Genomic DNA, 24,596 nt, shown 5'->3' on the forward strand with positions numbered 1-24,596 from the left:
CCACGTTCTCTCGCACCACCCGGGCGCTGTGAGACAGCAGCGCTTCTCGCTATGCCCCTCCCCCAGGAAACAGGCAGCTCCCCTCAGCAACTCTGAGCAGTCATGTGGGCAGAACGCTTTCCCATAATAAACGGCAGAGAATAAGGCCGAGACGTGCAGACATGCACATCCCGGGGAAATTCAATTAGGAAGGGCCGAGATACTGTATAATAGCGCGGCAGGACAGGAGTCAGACTGATAATCGGCCGTTATTATCCCCCGAGTCTACACACTGCTTCCTCCTAATTCCTCACTTTGTCCACATCAATTACTCCTGTGATCAAATCCATCGCCTTTATCGCACATGACCTTTAAAAAAACACCGGTTATCGCGGCACGTTCCTTAATTTCGTTCCATCCTGCTCCGTTCCCGCTGCTGAAAAGCTGGCCGAGGAGCCTCCAGGTATTGAAATGCTGCGCGTCGCCGCATTTTAAACAGCGTTCGCTTGACTTTTGATGGACTCCTTCTTACAAACGTCCCGAAACTCAGAGCTGGGCTATATTAGCAGCCTGAGCGTGTTCCCCCATGACAGAGCGGCGTCGCGACCGCGCTGGGTACTGTTGACAGCTCCCGCTCAGCTGCTCACCTACGCCTTCCAGATAAGCCTGATGAAACCCGCCTGGCAGCGGACGGCTTTGAAAACAGCGAGCGAGCTGCATTTTCCTATTGAGAAAAGCTACTCAAGTCCCATTTCCTGCACAAAATGGGTGGTAAGGTGACACAGCAGAGCGTGTTGGTACCTCACATCTCCTGGGCTCTAGGTTTGCATGCGGGTTCAAATCCAGCTCGGTCTGTTTAGAGTTTGCACGCTGTCTCAGCGTTTGTTTATGTTCCCTCCAGGTGCTCTGGTTTCCTCCCACAGTTCAAAGACAAGTGTTTCAGGCAAATCGGTAACTCGAAAATGCCCAAAGTGCATGTGTGCGTGTTATTGCCCTGTGATGGACTGGTGCCCTACCCACGGTGCACCCTGCCTCACACCCTGTGCTTCCAGGATAGACCCCAGACCCCCTTGACCCTGCACTAGACAAGCAGCTATTGATAACGTACGGAAGACGGAAGGTCCTTCATGAAAGACCAACATCCTGCGTGCTTCGTCGTAATCAGTGTAGGCCATCGGTATGTCAATGTTAGATGACGGTCTGTAACCGTGGAAAACCAGACTTTATTTGAAGATTCACACTAATGGTCCTGTCGATGCTCAGCGCCCCATGAGGGACGACTAGGAATCAGAGGTACAAGCGTTCGGGTCAAGGGGGTGTTCAGGGTTTGCGCAAGTGCCCTACGCGCAAAGACGAGGACGCAGCCTTGTGTGGGTCAACGCACGTAGCGGACAGAACACTAAGACGACGTTTTGTTCATTAAAGAAATCTGTCTGAAAGGGCAAGTGTTACAAAGAGGCCACGGAGGACCGTGAACTGGCCCTGAAATGTACATTAAAGAGCTTCTTGCCACATATTCTGTATTCTTTCATATACGTGTAAACTGACTCATACAGACATATAAAAACCAACCAGAACCACCTTACTTAAGTAGAGGAGAGAGCCGGAGAAGCAGGTGGCGAAGCAATTCAAGCTTTCACCTTTTGACCGAAGGACCTGGGTTCGAATCCCACTTCCAGCTATCGTAGCCTTGATCGCAGTACTTACCCTGAGCAGAGAGAGTAAAAATTAATAAAAATTACATTGCTGCTTAAATGGGTAAACCATAATAAAGGCTGCTTATCTACATACAAGGATAAATAATTGCAAGAAGCTTAGAGAACAACATTGTCAGTTATTTCTAGAGGAAAGCATCAACTAGAAAAATATTGTATTTTATAAAAATGGTAGATTTTCTTCAGTTGCTTTTAGAAAATCTCTGTGGCGTCAGTCACCTGTCAAGACAGCAGTCATATGCCGCTGTTCATTTTTACAGGGTTTGGCATAAAGACACTGAAAAGGTTCGGCGATGCTCTTGTGCCCCACAGCAACCCTTGTGCTGTGTTGGTGTGGGTTTGGGTTCCGTACCCCAGGGTGGAGTTCTGGCTCTTAGCTTCGTGCGTGAACACATCCCTGTTGCTGGGTCACTCTCACATCTACTTTGGGCAGTGGTGCAGTGGAGAAGAATCCTTGGCAAGGTTAGGGTTACGGGTTAGGGTTATGCTGAGGCGTAATGGGTTACGGTTGCATTTACATTCATTCATTTAGCAGAAGCTTTTCTCCAAAGCGACGTACATCTCATAGAAAATACAATGTGTACATTATATTAGGAGAAAGAGAGACATAGTTGCAGACGTGTGATTCTTAAGTAGTTTGTTTCTTTCCACCAGATGAACCAATGTTCATCACACAAGTAGCTGCATAAAACTCAGAATATCGACGATTCCTGATCACCGACCTACTAATTTTTTCTTTTTTTTTTTTTGGAGATACACAAACGTTTACATTACATTACAAGAGTAGCTGTGTAAAGGTTGAGCTGGGCTTGATCTTACAGTTATGGTGCATGAGTATTAACACCTTACATTAACTTAAGAGATGATGGGCAAAGTGAGTCTGGATGAGATTAGTTGTAAGACCCTTTTCAAACGTGGACAAAGAATCAGCAGTTCTGAGTGAGAGGGGGGAGGGCGTTCCACCACAATGAGCCAGAGCTGAGGACCTTCACGCTTCACTTTTTGTGCGCGGGACCACCAAGCGAGCAGAAGTAGACAAGTGAAGGGGTCTAGCTGGGGTGTAGCGGTTGATCAAGACCTGAAAATAGCTGGGAGTTCTACTGATGCATTTGTAGACAATAACCAGGGTCTTAAATTTGATCCGGGCAGCTATAGGAAGCCAATGCAGAGAAGCGAGTAGGGGAGATACATGGGAACACTTTGACAAGTCAATCATGACTCGGGCAGCAACGTTCTGTATCAGTTGTAGAGGTTTGATGGCAGTAGCGGGAAGGCCGCATAAGAGAGCGTTGCAGTAGTCCAAACGGGATATCACCATGGTCTGGACAAGTAGTTGGGCGCAGTCAGTTGTGAGGTAGGGACGGATCCTGCGGATATTATGTAGAACATATCTGCAGACTCGGGTTGTGGCTTCGATGTGCTGAGAGAAAGACAGACTTGAGTCGATCGTCACTCCTAGACTCTTAGCCGAGGAGGTAGGCAAAATGAACGAGTTGTCCAGTTTGACAGAGAGATTGTGACAGGAAGACAGGCCAGCTGGGAGGTGAAGAATCTCATTTTGGAGAGGTTGAGTCGTAGGTGATGATCAGAAATCCAAGCAGAGATGTCCGACAGGCAGGCAGGCAGCAATGCGTGCGGAAATGTCTGATACTCCAGGTGGAAAGGAAAGGAAGAGCTGGGTATCATCAGTGTAGGAGTAAGGAGCTAGGAGTAAGGGTGAGGAGTAATGGGTTACGGTTATGGTTAGGAGTTAGGAGTAAGGCCTATGGGTTAGAGTTAGGGTGAAGAGTAATGGGATATGGTTAGGAGTAAGGACTAGGAGTAAGGGTTAAGGACCATCTGCGAGCATCACTTGTAAGTAACCGGTTGGAAACGAACTCGTGCCATACTGGCCGAGCGGCTCACTCGGCTCATCGAGCCGTTCCCGCACCACCCGCGGACCTGTTCGGCGAAGCTCTTTGCTTACAAATGGAAACGTGTGCTGCCAGAGCTTTCTGTGCAACATGACCGTGGATAATTTGAAAGTGTTTCTCGGCGAACGCAACACCGTGACTTCATCTAATAGCCCACGGGGGGGACCAGCGGCTCCGGATGGAAATAATAAACTGGCCAACGCGAGTCCTGCGAGGATGGAGATTATATATAAAGCAGGGCTGAATGGGCGACGCGGTTTTTACATCGGCCTGAAATGAAGTACCGCGATAAACAGTCAAACAGTAGAGTAACACCACCCCAGGTTAGCAGGGCACAGTTCCCTTCCACCCTTTTACTGCTGTGCTTTCCTAAACATGGAAATAATGTTAATAAAACGGAAGATAGATAGCTAGAGAAAAAATAAAATTAATATTAAATAAAAAAAAAAAAAGAGGATTAACATTAAGGAATAATAATTTAAATATTTTAAAAAAAAAAAAAAAAAACCCATAAGCAGAACCCCTCACCATGTGAAACAAGATGTTGCAAGTGAACCGGTCTAAAAACTAATATGATAACAGCTTGGCCACTTTTCTTCAAAGAGTTGCGTTGCCCTAGTAACAAGGAATGCAGATATCTGTATTTATTTTGGAAAGGTCAGAAGCAAAGCGGGGGAAAAATAACCCTCGAACATATTTCTCCCAGTTATATTATCATTTTTATTCATTCTTTCTCATTTCCTTTCTCACATATTCATTTTTTCCCAGGCTTTTAAAGACACTTTTTTAATCGTAAAGATAAATGGGCCATTAGCCCCAGTTGGAAGAGACATAACGCCTCTATTTAATGAGCTAAATTCCCTCGACTGCTGTACATTTAAAGTAAATATAATAACCCTGCAATAATTAAAACTGCCATAATTCAGCTCAAATGGGATTAAATGTGAACCGACTCAAGAAAAGCCATCTAGTTTGCAGGTGGCGTTCAACCACATTAGTTGGGAAGGTCAATGGCCTGGTGAGGCAGCAGGTGGCATAGAAGCTAGAGCTGCTGCCTTGTACTCTGAAGGTTGTTGGTTCAGATGTGGCTCCTCTTGTGATCGTGATCAATGTACTTAACCCACATGTACAGTAAAATACCCTGCTGTATAAATGGGTAAATCATAGTGAAAGATTAGGTAACGCCTTTATCTAACTCACTTTTGACAACAGGTGTCCGCGAGATAAAGTTAGGAAAAAAAAGAAGATGAAGGTCTGAACCGAAGAGGACTAAACAGGAGGAGCAGTGGCTGAGGCTGCAGGTTCGAATCTTATAAGACGCCCCATTTTTGTGCCCTAACCCTAAATCAGTGCGGTTACTATGTGCTTGGACATAAAGTAAAGGTAATCATGAATCCCTGCCTATAAGTCAAGTCAAAAAGGTTCAATCTTTGTGTTCCACCTCAGTTTGCTTTGAGGACAAAGCCAGCGAGCACCGCGCACCACCCCTCATCAGTCGGTGACCTTTACCATAGTACTGCTGTTAACACAACCCATCACTGCGGTCAGCGACTGTCCTCCAGGTATTATTGACATACTGTCATGGGTTGGAAACTCCAGCGTCCAGGTTCCTCAGCCACCGCCACGCAGTACCGTAAACCTAGAGCGTTTGGGGGCCGCTGAGCGTTTCATGTGCAGACCAGGTTCCTCAAAGCTGTCCACTGAAAGTCCCGACTTCAGCTGGGGTCCAGAGCTTCAAAGCGAGCCTTCAAAGCAGCACACCGACAACGGACCGCGGTGCCCAGAATCACCGGCGCCTACATCGCCGGACCAGATACGGAACCTCACTTCGAGTGGGACGCTTTCCTACATTTCTCGTTTGATGTCCTTTCTGAATCACAGGAAATCGGCATCAGTAAATGGATCTTGGGACATGTAGTTAATCCACTTAAAGGGCCGGCGCAGAAAAGCTCGATGCTCCTGATTGTGCGCTTCAACTTCAAGGGGGTCCACCGCATCAGCATTAAATGGCGGTGTATGATTACAAGCCCGCTGGTTCACCGAACATCCGCATCGCTGTTTTGGAGTCACGCTGGGGGAGGGAGGACTCAGCAGAGTGCAAACATCGCACAGACCATTTGTGTTATCTCCAGCAGCCCATTATGATGATGATGATGATCCCTCCCTCCCTGTCCTTTGGACTGTTTATCTGTTACCGCGGTTACAGAACCATTTGACTTGCCAACCGGTGGGCGTTTGGTCTGTCCCATCAACAGCACCCTCGCTTCACTCCCACCGGACCGGCACACGAGTCGAGGCTCAAGTCAGGTCAGGGAGCGCATGCCGGAGGCTGCTCATGCAGCAAGGCGTGCTCATCCCGACCCACGCAGCTGTGGAATTTACCGGAAAAAGACAAAAGTTATTTTATTGGGCCTCGCTGTTTTTCCACAGATGGCATAGTGATGTTGAGGAGAAACGGATGAGAATGAGGCGGAGGAAGGCTGCCGTACGGATGACTCAGACAGTGGGGGGGGTGACTATGCTTGTTTCAGGTTTATGATGCTCCTGCGGGGGGCGGGTGATGACACGTAGCAGGGAGACAAACGTCAGTGGCATCCAGCCAAGGACGCCATGGATTGGTCGTGAGAGCATAGGTGGCGCCCCCCTCACCACTCGGCACACAAGAAGACTGACGTGTTGGGCAGCTGCTCGGCACCTGTAGCCACCCGTCACCGGAAAACAGAACCGTCTCCATTTCCTGTCGGAAAACGAACAGACGCATCTCGGGTTATTTTGTTCAAGTGAATTTTCAGGGTAAATTGCTAGGTGTCGGCTCAACGACTCGAGGGGCAATTTCTACTCGATGAGGCTGCTTCTTCAAAGGTCATGATCCGTCCTCGGTGCAAAGGGAAAGCTTATTGACATTTGCTCCTTTGTCAACACCATCAAAGGCTTTGAAGCGATAGGCTCTGACAACGTGACCTTAAGGGTTTCCGGCCGACTCGAGTAAACGAGACCTTCGGAACGACGTCCAGCCCGATACAACACCCTACCGAGGCACCGATGTGTCAGCACAGTCACTACATTTAAAAAAAAAACAAAAAAAAAATGGTGCACTAAATGCATCCGATGCGTTAAGTGAGGGAGGCAGGTGGCGTGGTGGCTAGAGGGACCGCCTTGAACTAAGAAAAATCTTGCTTTGAATCCCCGCTCCTGCTGATCACGGTATTTACCCTAGTACGGCTGATTTGATTCAACTGATGGAAATCATCGGTGTAAATTGCCTTGGAGAAGGGTGTCAACCAACTGAATTCGTGTAAATGTAAAGCTTTGTAAAAAGGTGCAAAATGCAAATAAAATGTGAAAAATGTATTTAAAAAAGGTATATTGATACTCAGTGTACAGGCTGTGTTTATTATTATCAAGCATTTATCTGAAACCTATATATTATCATATATACAGTATATAATATATAGCTCTAACCACTACACTACCAGCTGACCCATATACTGTGAGCTACTGCCTTTGGACCCAAAGGTTGCAGGTTCGAGCCTTACCTCCGGCTGTAGCACCCTTGAGCAAGGTACTTACCCTAAACTGCTCCAGTTAAAATTACCCAGCTGTATAAATGGGTAAATAATTGTAACCTTAACACTACAAGTCGCTTTGGAGAAAAAAGTGTCAGCTAAATATGTAAATGTATATAAAATTATAACCAGTTACGTGACACCGTTATACCAAGCAACTTGGGTTTGTACACAAAGTGATTTACCCATTTATATACCAGAGTAATTTTTACTGTGTCAGGTCAAGGAAAGTACTTTAACCAAGGGTCTTAGAGCAGGAGGTTGGACTGAAACACAGGTTTTCAGATTACAAGACGACGCCTCGAACCACCGCGCCACCAACTGACCTGTTTTTTGTTAAACGCCATATACTCCTTTCCATGAAGCTGTTTAAATCGTAACCAAGATCCATAAGTGCACGATGTGTAGAAAGTGCCTGTTAAAAAAAAAAAAAAAATTTGACTTATGCAAGACCCTCGCTGGCACAGGCTGGAATTTAATTAAACACGTCCACCTGCCAGGAGTGTGTGCTAATGGGAATTATGCTGTAGGATTCTTTTTAAAGCAGGTATTTCGTTTTGGTGGTGTGTTCCGCTCTCGGGGTTGGTGGAATTTTTTATTCATGTCTCTTACAGTCGACTGGCTGTGGCTACTAGACTCCCTCATATGAGTCTTATGCTTTTGCTGTAAACAAGCTGTCGTAACCATGGCTACCATGCAAATGAGATGGGAATCAGCGGGCTTTCTGAGAAACCCCCCCCCCCCCCCCCCGCATTCACCTCACCCGCACTGAAACCTGACTGCGGTGGCTAGCGACCCATCGCACCAGTGAACCCGGTGACACCGAAAAGTGCACCCGCAGCGCCCGACGACAATGTCCCTCGGAGCGAAGGGAGTCTCGGGACACGGGTGCGAGAGTATTAAATCACAGCCCACTATATTTGCTTTTCTGGGGAGAACAAAAAATCTCTGTACAGGGCAGCTCAGCGACTGCAGCGCTCCTGCCCCCCCCCCGGTCCTGTTGCCAGGAGGTGGGAAGCCATGGAGGTCCGGCAGGCGTCCACCTCGCAAATGAGGAACAATGAGGGTACAGTAGTGGTTCAGCTTCACACCAAGGAAAAATATGTTTGAAAAACTGAGTGAAAAGGTGCCAAAGATGACATAATCCAAGGAGAATCGAGAGCTAAATTAATACACATCAATGTCCTGGAAATAGTCACTGGGTTATTATAAATTACTATAATTTATTATTATTTATTAATTTCGCTGACACCTTTCTGAACAGTGACTTACATTGTTAAGCTACGTACATTGATTTACCTGTTAAACAGCTCGGTATATGCTTTTTGTACGCATGCTCCTCTGCAAGTGGTTATTGTATATGTCTTTACAATACAATTGCATCTTGTATTGTATTGCACAGATGCTGTAGGGGTCCACAAAAATTACAGCATTTTCATTTATTTTATTATTTTATTTAAGGGGGCACAGCAATATTCTTTAAGGGGTTTAGAATTCCTAGCTACGCCCCGTCCAAGTGTAGCATCGGAATAATAGACAACGAACAGGATTCATGGCTCAGTCTGGATGGAGTTTGCATGTTATCCCCATATCTGCAGGTCTCCTCCGGGTGCTCTGGTTTCCTTCCACAATCCAAAGACGTGCGGGTCGGGTGGGCTGATGACGCTAAATTTCCCATCGTGTGGGCATGTGCGTCTATCCTGCGACAGAATGGCGTCGCGTCCAGGGCTTACCCTCCCTGCCTTGTGCCCGGTGATTCCCGGATAGGCTCCGGACCCCCGTGACCCTGACCAGGATAAGCAGTTAGCAAATGTAAGTGGCTTTCGACAATAAGTTGCTTACACTGATGACTCAATTATACAGCAGGGTAAAAGGGTACTACAACAGGAGCAGGGATCTGAACCTGGGTCCTTGCACTGCAAGGCAATGGCTCTAACCACTACGCCACCCAGTGGCTCAGCTGAACAGTGCAGTATTAGAGAGGAAGGCAGTTGTGTGTTTCCATCATGTATATGAATCAGACAACTCACGGAGGAAACACTTCCCTCCTTGTTAGCGTAACTCCACGAGAGTCGAGTCTGCGATGTCAAACTGCCATCTGCGCAACGAAAGCGAAGGATCTGCAAGCGCCGGCATGCAAAACACCGACCGATCACACGCTGCTTTACACTGGAGCTGACAGAGCGACACTCGCACCCTTCGACGTCTCTCGCTTGCTCAGGGCACGAGCCAGCGGGGTACTAACGCACCCGAAGGGAGGGGTGCGAATGAGACCTGGCACACGGCACCGAAAGGAAACGCAGCGCAGGTAAAGACTCCAGCGTCAGGTGTGGACGCCGCACCCCGTTTCCACGGCGATGCATCGACATCCGTCAGCGGCGTGCTGCAGTTCGGGGGAAAACGGAGGAGAAACGGCAGTGTGCCAGAAGCGCAGGTTGGCACGGCAACGCAACAGCGATCACACCTGTCAGTTACCTGCCAGCGGAGGCACCCTTCGCGTACCGCGGTCCCTTAGGTACAATTACTCCACCATCACCGCCTGCTGTCAGATGCGAGCCTGGACCCCTTTCTTACGTGAGAACGGGCACGGAGCAGATGGTTAGAGCACAACACAGCTCACCACGGTAAAGACCGACCAAGGGTGTGCTTATAGGTAATGAGCCACGCTCGACCTGAACGAGGCCCCGGTGTTCCCGTGGAGACGGAGCCGTCTCTCCCCACCATCAGAGTTCCTACCTCCTCCAGGGCCCACAAGGAGTCCACGAGTGGCTTGATCTTCTTCTGCTCGTACAGGGAGAGAAGCTTCTGCACGACCGTCTTCACCAGGCCGCCGCGACCTTGTTTGAAAAGCAGGTTGAGCAGCGAGAAGCCGGCGATGACTTTGTTCTCCTCGTACAGCTTGATGGGGTTCACCTTCTCCACCTGCCACCACTGGGGATGGGAGAAAGTGCCGCGTCATTCCAGATCCACAAACCTCACTGGAGAGCTTCTCTCAGAGGGGAGCGGCAGGGTCCCATCTCACCTGAACGTACATTTATACACTTTTCTCCAAAGCGACTTACAATGTTAAGATTACAGTTACTAGCTTGCAATTATTTAACCATTTCTACAGCTGGGTAATTTAGGGTAAGTGCATTGCTCAAGGTACTACAGCCAGAGGCGGGGATTGAACCTATAGCCTTTGGGTCCAACGGCAGCAGCTCTAACCACAGTGCTACCAGCTGTTCCACTTCTACATAAGAGGTGTGGATTTAAAGGGGCGTCCAGGAGCACAGGGCTGCAACGGCAGCGCTTAAACATCCGCCGGGCGTTTCTTTGCATTCGTGCTGCAGACGTGGATTATTGCAATTAGGGTCGAATGATTCGCTTGCTGCGGTGGCGCAGTGGGTTGGACCACAGTCCTGCTCTCCAGTGGGTCTGGGGTTCGAGTCCCGCTGGGGATGCCTTGCGATAGACTGGCGTCCCGTCCTGGGTGTGTCCCCTCCCCCTCTGGCCCTACGCCCTGTGTTACCAGGTTGGCTCCGGTTCCCCGCGACCCCGTGGGGGACAAGCGGTTCTGAAAATGTGTGTGTGAGAGACTTGCTTGCGGTGCGTTCGGAGCGCTACTCGGGGCGGAGCCCCCGGCTCTGAAGGAACGCTCAGGCCCCCCGGCTCTCCGGACACTTGTGATCGCTCACATGGGGATTACCGCTCTGGCGGCACTCACCGACTTGGCGAAGCTGAAGAAACTCTTTGTTTCGCCCGTCACCATGTTCGATGAACCTGAAAACGCAAAAAGGGGGTCGATCAGACGGGGTCTCGGTGTGCGGTCGAGTGCCGGAGCTGCACTCCGCCGACGTAGCCTGGGGAGCCAGAAGAGCTGACGCCCGTGGACGTGGACAGACCTACCGCATCGCGGCCTCTGCGCTCATCATTAACGTCTCCAAAATCAGCAACTTATTGTTTCATTATTAATGCTATTATTAATTATGATTATTATCATTGTTATTATCGGGGATTCTCCCGTGGGCACCTTCAACCCCAGGCTTTTCAAAACCGTTCATAGGTGTGTGGTCCTTTCTTTCTCTGCCCTTCCACTCTTTTCTTCTCATCATTTATCTTACCCAAGGTAGATTATTTCATCATCACCACGTTCTCTTATTTCATCGTTTCATCCTGTTGCTCTTCTATTGTAAATTTTATGCATATTTAATAGATATTTATCGCACATTTCTGTAATACATATATTTTTCTTCTAAGGGCTTTGAGAAGATGCTTTTTAAAAGGTAATATATGAAATAAAGATCATTATTATTTATTTGACCCTTTTCTCCTAGGTCACTTACAGTGAGAGGTTCATATAATGCAGCTACTACGATTTACCCCTTTATACATCAGGTTTACTTTTACTGCGTTTATCCAGGGTAGACCCCCCACGACCCTGCTTCGGACCAGCAGTTCAGCGCGCCGTAATTCAGGGCGAGGGTCTCGGTTAATGGCCCCACAGCAGGAGCAGGACTGGGACCCAAGACAGAGCTCTAATCACTACGCCACTTGCTGGCCCCACTACTAAAGCAGAAGAACCACACTTTTCAACCACTATTTTTTCCCCTCTGCCTTTGCATGAGACTTAAGGCGGACGGGGTTAACGGAGCGGCGAGAAGCCATGTGACAGATGACAGGGCAGAAATATGAGTGCCGGCGCCGCCGGAGCGAAAGGTACGAACGCGGCCCTTCTCCCGCTCTCATAAAGTATCCGGAACACGTCAGCGAGATGCGCCGGGAGCTTGTTCGGGGGGCCTGTCGGGTGAGTCGGCGGCGCCGGGCCCTCACGCACCGTACAGGATGTAGGTCCCCAGGGGCTTGAGCAGACCGAGGCCCTTGCCCGTGTTCTCTCCGCACAGGCAGTCCAGCACGACGTCCACGCCGTCCGGGGAGATTCTGCAGGACGGGAGGGATTCCGTTAGACCCCGCGGAACCCCACGCGGCCCTTTCGCTCTCCAGGGCCCGTTCCCACGAGCCCCGTCAATTAGCGCCTGCCCGTTACCCGTGCGCGCCTTCGGTTCGCGGAGTGAAAATTCCCAAACGGTGCAATTAACCGCCATTCTTCCTGTAAAATATCAGCACTTCCTCGCTACATTTTTATCGGTGGCGTATCTATCCGATGCGTTTCTCCACTGCGGCTCGCGCAGCTGGATCGTTTTTAGCGGACCAGTTCAGGGTAAGTACCTCGATCGGGGTACTACAGCAGGAGCGGGGATTCTAGCCCGGGTTTTTAGGCAGAAGGGGGGCGCGGTGGCGCAGCGGGTTGGACCGGGTCCTGCTCTCCGGTGGGTCTAGGGTTCGAGTCCCGCTTGGGATGCCTTGCGACGGACTGGCGTCCCATCCCGGGTGCGTCCCGTCCCCCTCCGGCCTTACGCCCTGCGTTGCCGGGTTAGGCTCCGGCTCCCCGCGACCCCGAATGGGACAAGCGGTTCAATGTGTGTGTTTTTAGGCAGGCGCTCTAACCGCTGCGCCACCTGCTGGCCTTTCATTATCACTTCCACCCTAGGTGATATAACACAGATCCTATTTTCCTAGTCTAGCAAACACCCCGTAAAACATCAACACAAAGCGTATTTTGCATATTTCACCATTTTCAAGTTGCGTTCCCAGCGGGGTGCCGGCGCAGCGGAGACGCCAGCGGTAGGAGGCACTTTGAAAGGCCCTTTTTCTTTCAACCGCTCTACTAACATTGAGAAATCAGGCCTCCTAAGTGCAGATGAGATGGAAAGAACAGAACTCGAGCCCGGATCGCGGTTTGAATCGCATATCAGTACACCAATAATCCCAGAGGTACTCTGGAAGAAGTGCATCATGGGAAACAGGGCAGCGAAACAAACGCTAGCGAGTCATTAATACCCACGCATTTCTGTACGCAAAACCATATGTCGCCCGGCAGGCCTTGTATGCGAGCATTAAACATTTAAAATAAAATACCCAGGAGTTTCCTCGGCTGGACACAAATAGTTGATCTAATTAATAAATGACGGATGGACACATAAATAATGCAGGGACCCGGGTGCGAGGCGGCACAGTAAACGAAGGCAGCTGTATAGAGACCATAGGACGCGGTCTATAAATAAACGTGATGGACCTGGGCTACTTGAAACGGCGCGAAACGGCGAAGAACAGGGTGACTCACGCGTTATAAATAGACTGGGGAATAAACGCACTTGAGCAGAAGTCAAACCCTTCATTGGAAGGAGGAGCGCTGACAATTTTTATTATTCCCCCCCCCCTCCTCCGCGAAAAACGTTCGTCGGTGCTCAGCGGTGCGTCGCCTGCGCTGAGCTTTCACACTATTTAACCAGCTCCCGTGTTCGGAGAGCCGTCCCCTGGAGTCGACGTTCGGTCGATACGCAGGCCGGCGGCAGCTCCTTAACCGTCTTTTGACATTTTAGATGATATTTCCTGCACTTAACTGACACCTTTGCTCAAGGCAACTTAGAGCGTGAGGTTTGTATAATAAACTACTTACACTGATTTACCCCTCTGTGCAGCTGGGTAATTTTTTACTGGGATCTAGGGTACGTGCATTGATACGGTGGAAGTACACACTCGAAATTGCGTCTGTGACCCCTTTTTTACTAGTGTAAAGTATCTACAGGAGCACGACAGACAAACGTGTCCGTTTTAATTAATCGGTCTCGTGTTGGATAAGTGATCCGTGACTAACATAATGCTGTTTTTATGAAGATATTATTTATTATTATTAAACATAACTTATCAGACTCCTCTGATAAGCAACTCAGTGTCAGGTTTGTACAACAAGTTACTTGCGTTGCCGAATTAAATAACTGGGTAATTTTTACGGGTGGCTCTAGTGGGGACAGCTGGTAGCGTACTGCCTTTGGACCCGAAGGTCATAGGTTTGAATCCCATGGCTGGCTGTAGTACCCTTGAGTAAAGTACTTACTCTGAATTGCTCCAGTAGAATTACCCAGCTGTGTAGAGGGGTAAATAATCGTAATAAAAGTACTTTAACGGTGCAAGTCATTGTGGAGAGAAGCGGCAGCTAAATGAATTCATGTAAATGTACTGTGTCAGTTCAGGGTAAAGTACCCTGACCAAAGGTACTACAGCAGGAGCAGAGATGTGAACCTGGGTACTTTGATCACATGGTGATGACTCGAACCATAACGCCACCTGCTGCCCCATGTTACGCACCGATTTCTGTGGAAAAGGCGTTCGACGGGACGCTCGGGAGCACGTCGCTTCGACCCGGTCGCAATAGCGTGCTTCCGAACGCTCCGCCGCCCCCTCTGCTGCATTCCACCAGCCGCGCTCGTAAACAGCTCAGAAAGCCTTGTGATGCCGAGGTCCTGCTCTGCCGCCTTCCAGGGCTGAATTAAGACCGTTTTAATTTGACTTTCGCTCATGATCCCAGCCGGAATGCAGGAGCCTGACAGAAGAAAGCCTTATTAATCTCCCTTTCTTTAGAACGGGCCTGTTTTTTTATTACGAAGCCACGCTGGAAGTCGTCCTCAGCTCCGACACCGTTTTACCACATTCAGTCTGCCGTCAAGTTTATCGGAGGGTCGACGGCGCACAGGGGCCTCTGCCCGGAGGCCGCTTCCCCACGGCGGGCCCCCTGAGCGCTCATTAGCTCGGTCATCAGGACAGCTGACACACAGTTCTGGAGCACGAGGCTCTGGACGGACAATTCGAGGGAGATGCCGAGGACCAGACGAGCACCAGAAGAGAATCGGGTCTGAACCTGGACCCAAAAAAAAAAAAAAAAAAAAAAAAAACCCACACTCAGCCAGCCAGCTGTTAGCGCAATTAAACCACCATAGAACTACTTTCGGAACGTGGAGAGGGGAAAAAAAAAAAAAAAAATTGACCAAACTCTGCTGCTCATTTCCCGAAGAGCCGTCGTCAAGCTGCATTCAGAACGCACCGAGAACAAAGCGCTGTAGCGCAAAAATGCGCTAAGTGCGTAACAGCATCACAGCAGACTGAAAGGGCTGGGGGGGGGGGGGACATTTTTTTGGGCGCCTCCACCTCGTCGCACCTCTCATTCTGCGGCCATCGCGCCTCTCCCGGCGCAGGTTTATCTGCGTAGAGGACCTGCCAACACCGCACCCGCATTGCTCCCTCTTTAAGCATCGCCGCGTGTTGCCATGGCGACCGGTGGCACACAAAGCCAGGGGAAGGCAGCGGCTAACAACAGCACCCCGATCAGCACTGGACACCGTGTCTACAAGTGTGTGATTGAGCATGCGTGAGCGTGTATCCTACTCACCTCATATTCCAGCTCGCCTATTCACTGGAAGCGACGTGGGAACGGCTCCCGAGCAGAACGAAAGAGCGAAACCGGAATTACGCGCGCTGCTCGGCACGCTCTTTCTACGCGAGGCGGCGAAGCCAGTTCACGTCAATTCTCCTTACGCTCAGATCACACAACTGTGATGGAACTGCAAAGCCGTCCAAAATAAGCAACATGTTGTACGAACCTCAGAAGTTTATTGTAATACTTGGAATTAAACGATGAACAGAATATGGCCAAGGGTAGTTGACCCTGGAGTACAAGAAACGGAAGCGTTAACAAAAAGAAATTTAAAAAGCACTCAAATTTTTTAAAAAATTACCTTTTTTTTCGCATTAAACTGCCGTTTTCACACAAAAATAAGAAGAAAAAATAATTTCACAGAAATTAATGCTCCCGCGATGTAAAGCAAACCCAGTAACTAGTGTCGTTATTTTAACACCCAGTTCATGGCATCACGACTGGTTTGCGCCACGTTCCGAAGAAAGAGCAACTCTTACTTTTTTACTTCTTGCACGTAATCGGCGTTTCTGTCGAAGAGGTGCGTCACGGACTCTCTGATGGCCTCGTGCTTGAAGGAAGAAGCCGTCCCGAACACGGTGACGTTGGGCACCGTGGAGCAGAGCTGAGCCACCGCTTGGCCCTAAAGGGAGACCAAGAGAAGGCGTGAGCAAAGCATGTGGAAGGGGGCCTCGAACGCCGGTGGCGGCCGATTACACTTTATCGGCATGAATGAGGAACGTCCGCAGCGTGTTCTCCCACATCTCCGAGACACAGCACAGCTCCCCGCCCTCCTCCTCCTCACGGAGTTCGGTAGCAAACACGTCTCCGCCTTTAGATCAGCTCAACACGGAGAATGTGGTACGGAGATCAACGGGGTTCGTGCAATACGTGGTACCGTACCACGCTGAACCCTCACATCTCCATGCCCGATTCGCCGTCATTCTTTGTTCATCATTGACCTTTTTAAACTCTTTGACATTTCCATAGTGTTATTTTATAATAAGTCCTTTCCTAAGCGCCTTTTCTTTCTCCCGAGCCTCTCTTGCAGATCCCCGATAAGATATTACCCAGTATCGCTATGATGTTTGTTGCTTAACAGACAGTTGTACCCAAAGCGACTTAGTGAATTTGAAAAACAAAGTGATTATTTTTTTAGCAGTGATTTACCTTTACCCCTTTATATTGTCTATAGGTTTATAGGGACAGCTGGTAGCGTAGTGGTTAGCTAAGGCTAATGCCTTTGGAGCCAAAGGTTGCATGTTCGATCTCCAGCTGTAGCACCCTCAAGCAAGGTGCCTACCCTAAATTGCTCCAGTAAAATTACCCAGCTGTGTAAGTCGCTTTGGAGAAAAGCGTCCGCTAAATGAATAAATGTAAATACAGTCTCATAGTTAGTTAAGGACGTGGACTTGTTCTCCGAAGGTTCCCAGCAATACAACAAGGTTGCCAACACTATAAATCACATTGCACAAGGGAGACAGTTAAATAAAGGTTCATAATAAAAAGGAGAAGGTCTTGAGTTGGAGGTTCAAGGCTCATAAGGTGTTCTGCTTTCGTGCCCTAACCCTAAATTGGCGCTACACTACCTGCTGGCACACGGGTATGACACCATCAGAAGAGACTTTAGCTTAGCCAGCAGAGCCTGAGACTCAATCTTAGGGTTGGGGGTCTGAGCTCCGCATTGGGTGACCGTATGTTTAAAGGGGCAACTTGTCTTCCCTGCCGTTTACTGCAGGAGGTCTTGCTTTGGCAGTAGGCAACATAGCGATTAGTGCTCCCACTTTTGAACCTGGAGACCCCAGATTTGACCCCCACCTCCTGCTATTGTATCCTTGATCAAGGTATTTACCCAGCACTGATATGGTGAGACTGACCAAGGTGCATAAAGGGGCAAATCACTGTAATTCACTTTGGAAAAAAGCTTCAGCTAATGGAAGGACTGTAAAGACGCTATTACAGGAGTCGCAATAAACACCGATGAGATGAACCCAGAGGAGCTCCAAGGGTTCTCCTGCACCAGCCTGTGTGTCTCCCGCTCCTCCGAAAGACTGACTTACCACCCCCCCTCCGGCGGAGTGGACGAGCACGGACATCCCGTCGCGCAGGTTGGCCACCTCGAACAGCATCATGTAGGCAGCCACAAAGTTCATGGAGAAGGCTGCCGCCTCTGGAAAAGTCATGTCATCCGGGATTTTATAAACGAACTCCAGCGGCGTACACACCACCTCCGCCCAGGCGTTGTAATTCACGAAGGCCATTACTCGGTCCCCGATCTGGAACGAGGCACATGATTAGTGCATGGGGGACACAGAGAGTGGGACTCAGCAGCAGCAGCAGCAGCAGCAGACGGGCATCCGGGTCTGGAACATCACAGGAGAAGTTACAGCAGAATCCGAAAGCACCTTTAAAAATCGATAAAACTCATTGTTTCGGAAACTCCATTACCTCTAAATGAGGGAATTGAAAGTGTTTTACACGCTTTAGAAAGCACCGATAAGAATTCCTCTCATAACTCCTTTTATAGATCCACATCTAAATTAGAGGTTGCCAGCGACGGGCAGCGCTTTCACGCACGCTTTTGAAATTGGAACATGCGGTAGGAAACGCGATGACATACTGTGAATATTATCGGGCAGGTGAGCTCATCCGTGCGCCAGCGGCGAACGTGTCGGCTGGCACCAGGAGGGGTCCGGGAATCGACTAGATCCAAAAATTCCGCAAATCAACTCGGGGGGGTGGGGGCGAGGGGGTTGCGCTGGAGGCCCTGATGTCCTTGCTACTGGCCGATGACCCACAGGGGAACCTGGTCTTTATTTGCACCTTAATTTAAATGCCCAGATCATCTGATGGCAGGAAACAGCGCTGCTTCCTTGCTTATAATAGAAGGCTTTGCGTGCTTTCGATCAAGGGTGGATGAAGCTTTCTGAGAAAATGAAGCTTTTTACCATGGTGCATGAGGAAGGTCACCCAGGCTAATATTTTACCACCCTGATACAGGTCAGACCCACAGGCTGTGGGCGTGTGGCTCGCGGACAGGAATTCATCTCGGAAGCGTTAATGACTGAGGACGATATTAAATCACGAACTGCGGCGACAAAGCAAACACAGCTCGTAACACCACAGGGCAGCGGTCTGTCTGACGCGTGGCTGAGGGCTCTTCTGGAACGTTCCAAGGCCTAGAGAATCATTTAGCGGGTATAGCTGTACACGCAGTCCTGATGCTGCCGCAAGACAAACAGTAAGTCAAGTTTTAACTGCGCGTGGAGCTCCGTTGGGTAAAGTCTATATCTATTATTCATATTACGGCTCTTCCCGTCACAAAGTTCCGCTCATGAATTTTAAAGATACGAACAATTTCCGGTTTATCCTAAAAGGCTTACGCTTCACTTATTAATTTCTGCACAGGAGCGAGCGCAACCGGTATTTACCTTCCGAGCCGGTAAATGAGCAAAGAGTACACGACGGAGCTGGAGAGCGTGACCGCTAAAAGCAACTGGTTTCCACAGCGCTTACAGCTGAGCGCTGGTGTTCCTCACTGCTGCTGACCAACAACAAGATGACAAGTGTTGCACGTCTATGGGATGAATAGAAATTTCTGGACACGATGCATTTTGTCACGATTAGTTTTTACGTTGCTTGGAGTTCAAAGTCTTGCAAAGTACCTCTCTGCTTATTTTAGCTATTTGCAGGATTTTCACAAAACCGAACCTCTAAATGATTCAAGGGATGTGCGTGTCTCATTCAGCACTTCTCCCATTTGACTTAGTGGTAACGTGACTTCGGAGCGAGGCTCAGCCCTCCGGGTTCAGCTGGGCTCGAAAGATGAAGTCCGAGGTCCGAATCGGGTCCCCCTCTACATATAGGGGTTTGCGAAGTTGGACAGGAGGCTGAGCGTCGAGCACCTTTCCCAAAAGAGGCGAGAGAACAACGAAAGACACAAAGGCCATCTGCGGAAGCCAATGCCGAGGTCGTCTATGACCGTGCAGGACAATCGTGGGCTGACTGAAGGGCAGGTGCATGTGGGATGACAGCTCATCCAGCTGGCTCGCAAACGCCTTGCGTTTTCAAAAGGCAGCCGCCGTGGCGAGGGCCGAGTGTGGCACCGCAGGGCGACGGCACAACGAGATGCCGCCCGGTAGCATGGAGATCAAACGCGCGTACCCACGGCAACGGTTCGCGAAGCCCGATGTCTCAGTGACTCACTTCAGCGTCGAGAAGTTGTTATGGTCCCATAATGATCTGTGCTTTTTTTTTTTTCCAGAGCTGAGATCAACTTATTCCATCAAAGGGGAGGCTTTATGCTCTGAGCTGCGATAGAGTCCAGAGCAACTGCCCTGCGCAGCTTCTTCTGCATCCGCAGGGATGCGTTACGCGAGGCACGCTTGGTTGGGTGACACCTCTCATTTCTCACGACCGTGCCGCTCTCAAGAATTCCCTCGCGCGTCCAAAGGTTGCGCTCTCCATTAAAGCGGCTCGGACGGATCCGGACAGATCCGTTACGCGCCGTCCCGTCCCCGATAGCGTGACGTTTCGGAGGAGCAGCTCCAGAAATCTGTGGACTTCCTGCCGCGCGGCGCCCATGCGGTCCTGTTCTATTTCGAGCGTTCGCCTATGAAGAAGCATCGAGAAGCACTGCAGCACGGTGCTGAAGTTAGCAAAAAAAGCTATTAAATGCAGATATCAGGCTTTAAACAATTAGGGATTTGTTTTAACGCGCGTGTCCTCGGTGTGGCGAAGCGTGCCGGAGAGCCAACGCAGGCTCTTATCATTAATTACAGCCGCCTCGTGGAAAAGATTAGGCTCAGGCAGCGTTGCTCACGGGGGGCTAATGACAGCTCCCATGTATTTTTTTTATTGAACACGCTACATGGCACCGCGACGCCTTGATCCGTGAGCTGCGGTCGCCAGGGGGGGTCCGGGCAGGTAGGCTGGAGGTCTCCGCCAAGAGACAAAGTGCTGCTCAACGGCTTCATGCAGAAAACCAAAGGCCACGGGGAGCTTGATGGTTATGAATCAGTCCGTGAGAGAAATGGTGCGAAGAAACGGGGAAACGGAGAATAGGCTACCGAGGTAAAAAGGAGCATTTTAAGATGCAGACCACCCAATACTTGAGCAAATCTTGGTATCTGCAGGTACGATTCGGTCACGGTAATACAGTACATACAGGCCTGAATTATGAAATTTCAGAAAAAGCCAACCGAATCAACCCAGTTATCAAAGTAATATGTCTAAGTGCCCGATCTCAAATGCCACGTGTAAAAGATGGCAAGCGAATGGATTTTCTTCACTTTTCCTCACTGCATGACAGCTACTCGTATTTCAGTGCCAGGACATCTTATTCCAACTCCACCACACTTGCGGTTCGAACCAAAGACGGAAGCTTATTGCTCCACTGGTCCAGCGTGCTGTACAGTTTGAGTTAGATTTTCCTCTTTTTAATACATTTATAGAGGGTCTGGCGGATCGACTGCCCACGTCTGGGAGACTGGGGTGCGAGAGAGTCGCAGCGCTGATTTCTGAAGCATCGCAAAAAGAAAAAGAAAAAAAAAAGTCATCCTTTGTCTCTCAAGTGGGTTATGGTGTTGACGTCAGTCATTAATTTTCCTAACATAAGTCTCCCCAGGAATCACTGTTTCACAGTTGGAGCCCCAGGAAACAACAGCATTCAGCTCAAGAGGAAGCAAGTGCATCCCAGGGCATGTGCATACAGACACACACACACACACACACACACACACACAAAATGGTATTGCACAGCTGCAGGAAACCTATGGAAGCTCTGCGCAGACACACGGAGACCTGCATTCGAACCCAGCACTGTGGATGCCACCAGGGGAGCCACCATGAGACAACGCAGACACATTTCCGGCAAAAAAAAAAAAAAAATCCATCTCCCACAATAATCTTCCTGGAATTTCCTCAATATGTTTAAAGTGCTCCAAAAGCACATCCTTGCATTCACTGACCTCAAATCCTTTCGTGTTGCTGCCCAAGGCCTCCACTATTCCAGAACATTCAAATCCGGGCACCAGGGGAGTCTTGGGTGGATTATCGATATTTCCTTGCCGCACCATCAAGTCTAGGAAGTTCAGACCGCTGCAAGACAAAATTTGACAAAATTATTATCGTGTTCAGAGCAAAGCAGCAATTTATGAATGAGGCTGTAGAAGTGGAGAAATCTTGAATAAATGAGCGGGATCTGCTGACGGGAAGCGCAGCGTCGCAGCACCACTGGATGAAGAATGGAGCGACGCGCGGCGTGGCATCCTGAGAGACGATGACTCGTCGCGGCCTTATCGCGCTCGCTGTCGCGGGCTGTTAGGACGTTTGAGTCCTAACAGTGGACTCTCACACGCCATCAGGGGGCCACTTCTCACAAGAGTTCCCGGCAAGGCATTGCGGGCACGTGTCCAAAGCACCCCCACGATCCACACAGCAAATATGAAAGAACAACGTGCGTGCGCATGAGCTCCCTTTTTAATAAAGGCATATTACAGCATCCCCAGAGTGCACCTGGACATTAAACAATTAAGGAGCCAAAGGAAAAATAAAAGAAGCATCAAATTCAGAGCCAGGAGATCCTGCCTTGCCCGGTGTCACATTTAATTATTTTGAGCAAAGTATTATTATAAAGAGACAAGTGGGAGGAAAGACGCACCAGCGAAATTTAGTGCTGCGCTTTATTGCCAGGTTCCACCCACTCTGCATGGTTGAGGGAGGCCTGGTAACTCAATTCCGGCCAGAAGCAGGGTAATTTACCGCTATAAACCGTGTTTGAACAAAGAAAAGCAGTTACATGCAAGATGAGCCTTTTCTCCCCGATTTCTGGGAGAAAAGGTACTAGAGATATCCTCACCTTCGCCATCTCGTGCAGCGTGCGTGTCCCTGTGTGTGTGTTGCATGCTGTTCGGGGTGCCATGATGAAACTGTGTCTGCAGTTGGATCTGGGATGTTTCACATTCACCGGAGTACACATTTTTTTCCAAGAAATTCTAACAGCCCTTTGCTAGCCAAACATCAGCACCACTTTATATATAGGTTCTCATAAGGAAAAATATGAAGACGACCCTTTTGTTTCAGGAGGAGAAAGCGAACCCTGAGCTGGTGGTAAAAAGTAAAGAGAAAGCATTTCAGTGGGAAGGAGCACGAGATGAGCGTTTCAGTGCGGCTTCACTGCACCACGCAGAGCGGATTTACACCCGGTGGGGCCACAAAGAGTCGCTTTCGGGGGACCTGTGGCATCATGCGTCACTCAGAGGGGATGAAAATGATACTAACATATCACCTCCCGTCTCATAGGGCTGCACAACCTGTGGCTCGCGCTGGCAGCCGCACAGCCTCTTCTCCACCAGAGCGGATCGCAATGAATGAAAGAGAAAACGTGACCGAGGAGCGCGTTCCCGTCTCACCACGCTGATTGATTGTGTGAGAGCGGCGCTCGGGTCCAAACCTGGACCGTGTCCGAAACTGCCCGGATCGGACCCACACACACTCAGTGCGGCCCGCACTTCTCACAGCAGGTGTGTGTGTGTGTGTGTGTGTGTGTGTGTGTGTGCGCGCGCGTATGTTCGTTCGCACATGAACTGACACCTGTCGGACGCGCCGTGTGTGTGGAATCCTCCACACCACCGCCGGCACCTGCGCGAGACGGAGCGAGTCGGGCTCGCGCTGGAACACCTGTTCGGGCGCGCGCGCGCGCGCGCCACAGGAGGATTCCAAGCCAGTCCGTCAAGACGAGCGCACCTCCGAGACCCCAATCCCTCCCACCTCCCCACCCTCAGGGATGGGACAATGCCCCGAGGTGGGGGTGGCGGTGGGGATGGGGATGAAGGGGGGTAACCTTACCATGCTTTCACTCGGATCTTGATCTCGCCCTCCTGAGGCTCGGGCATCGCCTTCCTGGTCACCCGCAGTTTGTTGAGCCCCCCGAAGCCCGTGAGAACCACGGCGCGCATCTCCTTGGCGTCCCCGGGACACAGGGCCCCCTCGGGATCCTTGCCGGCGCTCCTTTCGATCATGTGCACCGTCTCCTCCGACATCTCCGCTGCTTCCTTTGCCATGTCCACGGGCCTCGTGGGGGGTGTGGGGGCGATGGGGACTCGGCGTGCGGGGCTCGGCGCGCGAGGCTGCGACAGGTCACTCCCCCATGGAGAGCAGCGAATGCCGGCGCCGGGCAGCAGCTGTGAGCGTTTGTTCGCGCTGAGGGGGAGTGACTCTACCGTAAGCCTGGTCGTAGACGCGCAAGTACATTTACACATCTCATACCTTAAAGACTCATTCTTCCTCTCTCTCTACTCCCCCGCCCCCCACAGTCTCACTCTTTCTCACACACTCGCTCACGGTCATTGTGTAGATGCGTGCACCCTAACACTTAGCTTTCATGTCACCAGTAATTTCACACAAATTCTTTGCGTCGTACAATATATCCTTCAGACTACTTGGTCAGTTCAGACAATGGGTACAATTCTAAACAGCTGCATTACTGCAAGTGTTTTCCAATATAATAGATAGATCAAAAGGTCGGCAAAATATGAAGCTATGAACATTTAAATAGGATGGCTCAAAATAATAATTCATGACTTGCATAAAAGTCAGATACAAAGAATTGTGTCCATTAATGATTTTACCATAATAACTCCTGTCTCAAATTACATTTGCTCACTGACACGAGATGTGAAAACAAGTTTAAACTGCCTGATTAATCCTACTCGAAATATGACGCTCATTTGTGGAGGAAATTGATCTTATTGACTTCTCTTCTGCTGTTCAGTTTAATGAAATTAAATGTATGTTCTTTAAAGTTGTCAAATATGACGGTATGATAAACATAAGTCAAGCCGCACGACAAATCAAGCTGACCTTACAGCTTCTCTCTCCGGTGGTGTAACACCATACGCTGACAGTTATGAGGTGGATACCCGTCTAGCGAGAATGTTTCCATGGTTACTCCATTAGGTAAATAAACAGCAGTTCAAGCTTAAGACCACCTTCAGTCAACAGCCTTAGAATATAGGCGCAAATCTCTTTTTTCAGAGAAGCACATGGAACAAAATCAGAAAGTAACAACATAACAAGGCCATATATAAACCAGGGAGAGGGCCAGGGTGCACAGCCTTTTGTCCACCTGGGT

At 49.6% G+C, this 24,596-nt stretch overlaps 1 protein-coding gene across 1 annotated transcript in view; it reads right to left on the reverse strand.

Annotated features, from left to right (window-relative positions):
* Nucleotides 1-24,349, reverse strand: part of vat1l (vesicle amine transport 1-like) — a 43,206-nt gene extending 18,857 nt beyond the window's left edge. The window contains exons 1-8 of the mRNA XM_018752438.2: nucleotides 24,326-24,349; nucleotides 23,312-23,665; nucleotides 21,433-21,562; nucleotides 17,524-17,739; nucleotides 15,964-16,106; nucleotides 11,990-12,093; nucleotides 10,880-10,935; nucleotides 9,910-10,104 (exon numbers count right to left, since the gene is read on the reverse strand). Of these exons, the coding sequence (XP_018607954.1) occupies nucleotides 9,910-10,104; nucleotides 10,880-10,935; nucleotides 11,990-12,093; nucleotides 15,964-16,106; nucleotides 17,524-17,739; nucleotides 21,433-21,562; nucleotides 23,312-23,526 (1,059 nt within the window). The 5' untranslated portion in view covers nucleotides 23,527-23,665; nucleotides 24,326-24,349. The remainder of the gene's footprint in view (nucleotides 1-9,909; nucleotides 10,105-10,879; nucleotides 10,936-11,989; nucleotides 12,094-15,963; nucleotides 16,107-17,523; nucleotides 17,740-21,432; nucleotides 21,563-23,311; nucleotides 23,666-24,325) is intronic.
* Between the last annotated feature and the right edge of the window lie 247 nt (nucleotides 24,350-24,596).

The sequence above is a fragment of the Scleropages formosus genome, chromosome 11, assembly GCF_900964775.1.
Source record: "Scleropages formosus chromosome 11, fSclFor1.1, whole genome shotgun sequence".
Taxonomy (NCBI): domain Eukaryota; kingdom Metazoa; phylum Chordata; class Actinopteri; order Osteoglossiformes; family Osteoglossidae; genus Scleropages; species Scleropages formosus.